This window comes from Thunnus thynnus, chromosome 11 (assembly GCF_963924715.1).
Source record: "Thunnus thynnus chromosome 11, fThuThy2.1, whole genome shotgun sequence".
NCBI lineage: Eukaryota > Metazoa > Chordata > Actinopteri > Scombriformes > Scombridae > Thunnus > Thunnus thynnus.
In genome coordinates, this window is record NC_089527.1 from 30077810 (window position 1) to 30088260 (window position 10451).

Below are 10451 nucleotides of genomic sequence, written 5' to 3' on the forward strand. Positions count from 1 at the left end.
CAGTACTAATACATTCCAATCTGCTGAGCACAGCTATGTCCCATTCTTCTGGTTTATATAATGGTGTCACTGGAGGCTCCATTTAAAACACTGTCATGTTGAGACCTCTTGTGGCTGCACATAGGAGCACCTTGAGATCAAAATACCAGCAAAATCTCCATCATATTCTTAAAATGTACACCTTTACCATGGACTTGTGAAATAAATACCAATGTAAGTTATAACTTCTATAACATGAAACATTTTTATGTAAATGATTCCTGTGCTATTTCTAAATTCATGTTTAAGTTTATAATTTATAATTATCTTTATTGTGCATCTTTATCTGTGTATGATTTTATTTACTAGTCACTTTGTGGTGCTGCTTTTTATCATACCTTGTTTTTATATTCCAAATTACCCATTAGTCTGAATGTGTTTGGCCCAGTCCCAACATCTGCACTAAGCCAATAATCAACTTCATATTCAACTTCAGTTTATTTAAAGTGCACATCAGCCAAAAAGTCTCTGTACATTTTTTAAGTTAAAAAAACAAAAAAACAAAACATGATTTCACATGTAAAGGTACACACATGTGCACACAGGTAATAATGTAATAATAATATACAGGATTGAGGTAAGGAATTTAAAAAGAGAGATCATATAACCGGAACAGAGTCAAAGAGGAAAATAGTGATTTGATTTCCCAGCTGGTGAAATTAGGAGAGGCCATAGCATACAGAGAAAAGATGTGTTTTCAGCCTGGATTTGAAAGTCTCAACACAGCTTGCCTCCTGAATGTGCAGTGGTAGTTTATTCTAAAGAAGGGGAGCTCGGTGGGCAAAGGCTCAACCACCAAAAGATTTTTAGTTAAATCACGGACCAGTCAAGTAAGCAGCATCAAGAGAATGTAAAGGACATGATGGAGTTTACAGAGTAATAAGGCTGGAGATACACAAAGGGGGAATTCCAGGAGGAATTATTAGCCTCTTTCACACATAGTTACTGGTAAATTACTGGGATAAACTTTTAGGAACTGCTAGTGATTTTCACTATTCACACATGCAGCTGCATCCAGGAACATTTCCATCTTGCACCTTTTCACACATGCCATGGCAACGCCGGAATAGATGAGCAGGGGACAGTCCAGCAGGTGGCAGTAATGCAACACTTTTGGATGCCAACTGCCATAAAACTCAACAGAAGAAGACGGCGAAACTCAGAATTTTTTTTTTTTCAAACTAGGCAGTCCTGATCAAATATGAATGAAGAATATTAATATAGTTACTGCATTGCCCATTTCTTGCTTCAAATGCTTCCAGAAACATATTTTAGTGTACTGTTTAACTGTAATATGAGAAAGTTTGTGACATGGCCGCCATGTTGAAAACAGATGAGCCAAAACCAAGCACTGCCCAACTCGCAGTACGTCACCCACACATCAAGTCTTGTGATTGGTTTGCTGGCTCCATGTGAAAGCGTCTTTCATCAGATGGACGTAACCTTTTATGTGCTTGTCCCTGAAATGTTACTGCTTTCATTCACAACACAGCTGTACCAGCATTTTCCCTGAAATGTTACTAGGTCTTGAGTTGGGAAATTGGCGGTGCAGATTTCCCTGAATATTAGGCCCTGCTCCCATTCACACATGACCCCATGCAGGAAATGTTCCTGAAAATTTCAGGGATAGACTGCATGTGTGAAAGGGGCTTTTGACTGTTACAGAAGGATAGATGTGTGTCATCAGCATAGCAGCAATAAATTAGGTTGTGTTTTTTGAAAATGTGACTCAGGGGCAGCAAGTAAACACACAGCAAATGTAGACTAAGAACTGATCCCTGTGGAATGTCGTATTTGACCTTAAAGGAGAAAGATATAGTATTATTGTATGCAACACTTTGTGTTCTATTTTTCAGGTATGAATGAAACCAGGAAATGCCAGCCCCATGAGACCAATAAGGTTCTCAAGACGTTTTAAGAAGGTGTTGTGGTCCACAGTGTCAAAGGCAGCATTAATTTAGTAACAGCAAGACAGATGTAAAATCAGAGTCCGTTGCAGTTAATAGGTTGTTCGGTAGAGTGTTTGAATCTGAAACTCGTCAAGATGGTTGTTACTGGATAAATGGGCAGTGAGTTGGCTAGCAACCAACTCTTTTAGCAGTTAAGACATAAAGGGGAGATTTGAAATCAGTCTGCAATTGTTTATAGTTTGTGGGTCAAGGTGGGTCTTTTTAATAAGGGCGTAATCAAGGTTGTTTTTAAAGCAGTGGGAATGATGCCAGAACTGATGCATTCATTGATGGTGTAGAGAAGAGGGCTTCCTACCGCAGTGAGCAGTCATTTTACGAGGTTACCAGGAATGGGATTCAGACCACGTGGTTGGTTTGACGCAATTTGATAGAGTGTGTTCAAATTAACTGAATCAAAATGTAAAAAGTGGCTGATGGTTTGGTAATTAGCATATACAAAGTATAACTTTTAACGTTATCAAATGAAGAGAGATGTCGTCCCCTCATCTCTCTCATGGCAGGGGGTTGTACAGGTCTGACCATGACATGCAGTAGCAGAGCCCTTGTTCTTGTTTATTTCAAGTTTGTTAAAACATGTTTTGTTGCCAAATTGCACCAAATTCAACACTGCACTCCCTTGTGTCCCCAGCAATACACACACCAAGTGTGAAGTAGATTGGATGAACAGTTCTCAAGATATGCAAAGGACAAACTTACACACATACATGCAAACATACATACATACATACAAATACAGACATACAGATATTCCTTGCTTTATACAGAGAGATGAAGAGGGCAAGAGAGATCAGAGGAGAGGGACACAGCCTTACCAGTAATATCTTTCTTAATTAGTTTAATCTTTTCAACGAAAAAGCTGTTAAAAACCTCAGCTGTGAAGCAGAAAACAGTGTGGGTGGGGTTGTTTTAGTGAGCTTATCAATAGTATTAAATGAAAATGTAGGGTTGTTTCCATTGTTAGTAATCAGATCAGAGTAATAATTGGATTGAGCTTGCCGGAGGGCATACAGTATTTGTACTTATGCAATGATTCGTTCTAATAATGAGTTTATAGTGACCTCATTTTATATTGTACTGGTTCCATAGTAGCCCAAATATAAGATGACGTTTCTTTTCTGGAAATCACACCTGAGAAAGTGGAGTGTTCTTATGTTTGTGGAGTAGAAATTGTTATTACACATTCCAGTCTCATGCCCCTCACCCTTTAATTTCTGAAAAGTTAATTGCTACAAAGCCGAAAACATGCCTGTTTCAGTGCAAGAAATATCATACTTGCCATTTGTTTGTTTAGCCAGTTTAACATTGTTATTTGTAACATTGCTTTCACATAATGTCACGGGTTTTGTTTGCATTTAGCATTGTTTTGTTATATCTACATCTGCTTTTCTGGTTTAATCAAGACAGACTAGTATTATTTAAGTTCACTTATTGTTTGTTGATTTAAGTCCTGAGTTTCATAGTTATATATGAGTTATATATTAGCTTGCTTTATTACTCACCATAGCTACCATGCTTCCCATGAGATAAAAGAGGGAGACACCCAAGCTCTCGCTGACATCACCAGTGATGTCATGGGTTGGACCAAGTATGGGGGGATTTATGGTATGGCGTAAGGTGAAGACTATATGCTGTGGATGATGTGTATGTATAAACAATGTTAACTGATACAAGTAACATTATTGTTTACCTGTTATAGGTGTGGGAGACTGAAACACCCCTGTGAGAAATATGGTTCTGTCTAGACAGATTGGTGGGCCTATTTAAGGGGAGAGTTGTTGGTTTGAGGAAGAGCAAAAAGAAAAGAGGATGTCCGTGTAGCTAAGTACACATGATCCTGCCTTCGACTGTTGAGTTGAGTGCCCTAAGTTAAGCCAGTTAAGATTAATTTGATTTGTTTGTTTTCATTTCATTTTTTGAAACAGTTGTTTTGGTTACACTGGTCAGAATTAATCACCTTTATTTTAGTTATTAAACAAGTCATTGAGTCTGCCTCCTATCACCTTTCTTGATGCTCTGGATAAACTTCTTCACACTGATTTATTGTATTTAAAGATTCTCTATTCTGCAAATCCACCTACCTTGTTTTATTCATATTGCTTCTTATTTTCAAAGCGTTTCAAAAAGGGGGTTCATGTTTTAAGAAACGTTATCCCTTTTGAAAATATTTTTTCATCAAATCAAATGTAACAACACACAGTGCTTCATGCAGAAATTACTGTATGAAAGAGAAACTAGATAATAATAAAATAATAAAAATTATGAATCATTTCATAGAAGATCAAATGTAAAACATATGATAATCACAGCTAAACATTAATATATTGTAAATGAAGCCAAAATGTCATTAAAAGTAACAATAATACCAAAATGTATTAGGTACGATGAAATCTAATACATAAATCAAGGAAATAACAAAATACAGTAACTGAAGAAGCTGGCACTCTTAGGTACAGTACATATTTATTGAATATTTCCATTTTAAAGGCAATATACATTTATTCCACTGTGTTTCAGAGGAAAAGATTGTACTTTCTACCCTAATAACTATTATTTATTAGCTCTACTTAGTTTACCGAACAATGTCTTATATGCAATAACCATATATAATGATGTATTGTTAGATTTTAGAATTGCCAGAGCAGTCAGATCATCAACATCGTTAAATACGTTTGATAGAGCAGTTATGTATCAAATTGTCTTAACACTTTTCAACTACAAAAATATATTGCACTTATACATACTGTATATATAACTCTCTTATGGAGTGTTTGAATTTTGGAACACTCAAACAAAAACAAAGAAATGAAATGATTTGACATGAAAGTTTTGTATATATGTACAGTATATGCAGATGTAGCCTTTGTTGAAGCCTTTACTGAATTTGACCAGATATTACAACTTCTGTGTCAGTGAGCGGCCTCAGTTTGGTGATTCTATATTAGATTTAAGTAGGATATTTCTGTATCTTGAAAGTATCTGTATCTCATGAAAGGAAACTTACAATGACTGAAACTGTATAAAGAAACCAAATGTAATTACCACATTAGTACAAATAATATGAATCAAAAGTTCCTTGTGTAATGCTCATTCATGGATAAGGAAATGGAGGACAGTGGGTAACAGCATGAGCAGCTACTGATTTAAAAACACTGAATTCTACATTGAATCTCTGTAGCAAGAGTTGAACACCAACCACTGCTAATGTTACTGCATGACACCAAATGCTGCAGGAAAACGCTCTATTGATGCAACTGCAAATATATTAAGAGGGTCTTTTCCTTGTGGAATGAGTGTGTACACTGGCAGAATTAGAAGGTGCTGTTTTGCCGAGCCAGGAAGTAATCCATTTTCATTTTCCTTTTTGGTTTTAAGAGCACATAGAGAAAGACAGAAACTACAGTCAGGAAGCAGGACACCGCCACTGTAGCTACCACCACCCATGTAAACGTGGAGTCTGAGGAGAGATGGACAGAGGTAAATGAATGTATTACAAGACTGATGTTATTTTCTTGGGTTTGGCCATTGGTTCTATCAGTTATGATAACATTGTTCTCACTATGTTAATTACTGAGATCAAAGAACATGGTGACATCGCTCAACAAAGTCAGATTGGACAAGAAATACGTGTGCTTCTTCCCCTGCAATTTTTTCAGTGAGTATAATGTTATCATAACCGACACCAATGATGGCCAAAAATATAACATACTGGTTAATATTTTTGTGCTTTTCTGAGTGTCCATGCTGTTTTAAGGAGTATTTACATCCTTGGTTCCAATATGTTCAGTGACAAAAGTGTTTTAGCAGTTCTGTCTTGTTTACACACTTTATATATATATATGTGTGTGTGTGTGTGTGTGTGTGTGTATACATGCACACACAACTCACCCTCTAGTTGAAGCTGTGTGACGACTTCCCGTCTCCCTCCTTCGTTCTGAGCAACACATTTCAGCTCCGTCTGTATGTCTTCTTCTGTCATCGCTACAACAATCAGCCTTAACTCAATCTGGCACCCTTCAGACACCCTAGTGTGCCTGGAAACATTGAGACAGACACCTGTTTACATGTTGTTACTGATGTGGATGATGCGGTAATGTATTATCTTGTATCAGATGTACATCAAGGGTGAAACTACACAAGATGTTTATGTAATAATCAGTTTTAACAGTGTTTTGATTATCTTTGTTTAATATTTATTGTAGTATATTTAGCTGGAAGAATGGGAAATAAAGCATGCATTTTTAAAGAACAAAAAATCTAATGTACTCTTAACAGACATAATTGTCCCACAATGCAATGTACAGCTTACCCATAACTGATAAAGTAAAACAAAAATATGTCTTGCAATAGCTGCAGCAACACCTCAGAAACCATTTTTTGAAAAATAATAAATCCTTGGAAAAATCACTTTGGCAATTTGTTTTCCAATTTGAAAGTAATTTTCAGTCTAATCTTAAGTCAATTAGTCATCTACTTTTGCCATCTGGAGGGCAACAAAGTGCGTTATTGTGCATTTTGTAGGATAACATACTACTTCACACATTTAAGTTTAAGATTAGATTAAGTTCTCATTATCCTAACCAGACTGAGGTTTTTTGGTTTGACCTCAGGTTTCAGTGCATCCATCAAACACAACAACAATTACCTCCTTGCCCCCTGCAGAGCCCGTCCATCAAGGTACGATGACTCCACTGATTGGCCATTGACCAACCATGTGACCTCAGTGGAATCTGCAGCTTGACATCCAGTGAGCACCATGCAAAACAGTTCCAGTCCTGAACCTAAATGAGATTACATTACACTTGGACATTAGACTTTGTTTAATCAATATTGTCAATCTAGTTTGTGTTCATTTTGATTTTAAGTTTTAGAGTCCATTCATTGAGATTCATCATCTCATCACTTACCATGCGGACTTTCAAATATTGTTCCATTCAGTGGTGAGACAATCACAGGTGGCTTAAGTGTAGGAGCTGAGACACGAAGAAAAACACATTTAATGAACAGATACGAACATCTGGATTCAAAATTTACATTATAAATAATCTGATGGTAGCAGCATCAATTTATTGTTCCAGCATGGAAGTTTGATTCGTAGAAATGTTTAAAAAAAAAATGTTTTCAAATTGCTGTCATCTTGGTACGGAATGAAATGCTTTATTTTTAGCATAATGAGATGATAACTAGCTGGCAAAGAGAAGTAAACCCAAAAGATAATATTTATTACATTCACTATTCACTGACTTCATGTTATTGTTATGGTCTTAATAAATTTATAATGAGAGTTCAACTCACTGTGAACAGTGCTGCTGCTGCTGCTGCTGCTGCTGATCAACCCTGGCTCAGAGGTCATGGAGATGTCAGGCACAGTGGTAGTTGTAGTTTGAGCTGGGTCTGGACCTGGTACACAGAAATTCACACATATATTCAGAAACAAGCATGTACACATAATCTTACCAACAGCAACGATGACTTATTATATTTCTTATTATATTATTATTATATTATTATTTGCATATACTTTTTATGGAGTGTTTGGGTTTTGTGTGAGGTTGAGCTTCCTGTTCCCTGTCCCTAACCGAACTCTGTGTGATGCACCTGTTAGGCCAGTAGAGGGCAGGGCTGGATTATAATTTATGCTGGTATTGTAAGAACACAAACTAATGATATCTCCAAATCATTACTGTTATTTGGTGTCTTATGACTGATGGATAATTTTCATATTCACCTTTCATTAAATATATAAAATATAAATACAGTTATATTTGTATTTTTATCATTAAAGGGAGCAGACCTGACAATCAGCAGTGCAGCAGTGTCCCTCATCAATCAATATTATCAAATAATGACCCACCCTTATTTATATGAGTAGTCATAATTAGGTTTCTCAATAACAAACTGTGATAGAATATGATTTAAATAGTTGATTTAAAAGACATATTGAGTGTGGTGACATTACACATCACCCACCTTGCACACGGAGCAGGATGGCTCGGCTGACTTTGTACTGCTGGTTGTTGATGAGCACTCTGCACTGGCAGGTGTAGAAACCGGCGTGCGATGGTTTTACAACAGGAATCATTAGATCACCTCCAAGATTCTGGTGGAAGGAGCCCTCCCTGCCAAGCTGAGGGGGAGTGGGGCTGGTGCCCTGTCAGGAAGCAAAATACTGCGTCACTCATATCAAGATACTGTCACAACAGGAATTGAGGGTTTGAATGCTTATATACATGGTGATGTACAGTATGAGGTTTCTATAGTATACATAAAATGGGAAAATGTTTGGTACAATATTACATGAGCATGTGTCAACAAACATTTTAATGGGCCATTTACTGACATATGACTCTTGTAGACTTCAACTAGTAGAAATGTGTTGCTATGGTGACCTTATAATAAATGAATGAATAGATAAGTCTTACTTTAAACAGCTGTAACATTTTTCAGTTTAAGCTGCTTTCTGAGATTAAATGAGTTGCAGCACAGTTGCTCTATTATGTCACATTTTTCTCAACTGAAGCTGTTAAAGTGTTGAGCGCACTGTAAAGCCCTCTGAGACAAATGTGTGATTCTGGGCTTTATAAAAAAAATACACCTGACATGACAAAGTTTTAACGCTGCATAAATTTCCATCTCAGTCATTTGTGTCTTTATTTCTTAGAACAAGTGGAAAAACTTCAAAAATGTTCAAGAATAGAGAGTGTCAGTATATTGAAATCAAACATACACTGCTGATATAAATCAGCAACAAATCAAAATATATTTTATTTAACAAGTTTATTTGTGTTGGAAATGGGTTGAAAAGGGAGTTGTTGTCGTCTAAATTAAAGTCTATGTAAAGGAAAATCAGGGATTTCTTTTTAAACATATTATACGGGTTAGAAAATAATTGCTGAAAACGTGAAAATGTGACTGTGAATTATGTAATACTGAATTGTGGAGTTAGAGCGTTAAACTGTTTTCCACTGTTTCTGTGTTCAGGATTTTTTGGCCAGGCCTGAAATGGTGGCTCAATGACCTAGAGAGTTACTAGCATAAGGGTGATTGCCACAATGAAGCTGGCAAGGAAATTTCAGCAGAGAAGTGAGTAACATCGACACCAATATCCATTGAAAAAAATGACAATTTGACATAATGATGATTGCTTATGGATCTCTTGTTAAGTTACAGTTTTACTGAGACCACATTTACCTACTAAATATGTGCGAATTACGCAGTGGCTCCTAATGTCTTTATTTTTAAAATATTATCTATCTTGCTTGCCTTAAACCTACACACAAGGCCTCCTTTACAGTGTGTATTTTAATATGGGAGTTTGGTATGAGCATTAACTCGGTTGCTGTTCAGAGCAGAGAATACCACTCATTTTTCCACAATTATGAAACCTAATTTTATATTCTTGGCAATTGTTTTAATCATTCAAATTTGGCTGGGTGGTTAATAACACATTTTTCTGTAGTGTGACAAACCCAGAACACATATTTATAATTGCTTTACACAGACTTTAAAATAAAGATCTTTTAATATACCAAATTCCAATCAGCTCTTGTTGAAATCACACACAATAAAATGTCAGACAGGTCATTTTGAAAATCTCAGCCAACAGATAATTGAAATCAAAGGTCAATGTAAAAAGTGTTTTTACACTCACCTTGTACCACTCTATCTGACTCTCTGTCAGGTTGAAGTTATGTAAAGATGGACAACTCAGATTCCACTCCTCTCCCACTTTGACTTCAATTAAATAGGATAGTTTCTCCATGTTCAGAGAACTGGACTTGTACACATGTAGCATGATACTCCCGGTGATACAGTAGGTTTCATTTCTGAAGACAAAAGTGAGGACAAAAATCCTAAATCACAGGTAGCAAGAAGGTATAAAGCAGTGAATCTGACCTTTGACCTTTTCTATGGAGGAAAAGGTTATGAAAGATATGAAAGAAGGAACAAAGTTCCTTTTTGGAAAAATAAGAGATGTTCACAAGAAAACATTATATTTGTGTACATTATATGATATTGTGTGAATTATATATATATATATATATATATATATATATATATATGATAACTTGAGTATGTCTGAATTCAAAACAGAAGGTAGGAAAAAACAGAAACATGTGAAATACTATGCAAAATACAACTAGTTAGAAAACACCTTTTTATTTTCTTTTTTCTTTTTTCTTTTAAAAAAAAGCTTTTGTAATTTATTTATGAAGTCCACACATTGTTCCCTGTCTTATTGCGTTATTATTTTTGGAGATAAATACTGTGGTGGTTTCCATATATCTACTGTGACTTTGTGCTTGCTAAATTGAGAAAAACCACCTGCCATGAGAAGAAATTGCATTGTCACTTATTGGTTGCAAGACTGTAGAGTTTCTTAAATCACCGTCTGCAAATGCAGTTCAGTAAAGCATCCAAAACAACAAAAGGAGTGCTGTATCA

At 35.9% G+C, this 10451-nt stretch overlaps 1 protein-coding gene across 1 annotated transcript in view; it reads right to left on the reverse strand.

The window, feature by feature from the left end:
* Nucleotides 1-5231: 5231 nt before the first annotated feature.
* Nucleotides 5232-10451, reverse strand: part of LOC137193151 (interleukin-1 receptor type 2) — an 8904-nt gene continuing 3684 nt past the window's right edge. Inside the window, exons 4-10 of the mRNA XM_067604387.1 lie at nucleotides 9658-9832; nucleotides 7977-8157; nucleotides 7302-7406; nucleotides 6914-6979; nucleotides 6652-6787; nucleotides 5895-6040; nucleotides 5232-5463 (exon numbers count right to left, since the gene is read on the reverse strand). Of these exons, the coding sequence (XP_067460488.1) occupies nucleotides 5318-5463; nucleotides 5895-6040; nucleotides 6652-6787; nucleotides 6914-6979; nucleotides 7302-7406; nucleotides 7977-8157; nucleotides 9658-9832 (955 nt within the window). The 3' untranslated portion in view covers nucleotides 5232-5317. The remainder of the gene's footprint in view (nucleotides 5464-5894; nucleotides 6041-6651; nucleotides 6788-6913; nucleotides 6980-7301; nucleotides 7407-7976; nucleotides 8158-9657; nucleotides 9833-10451) is intronic.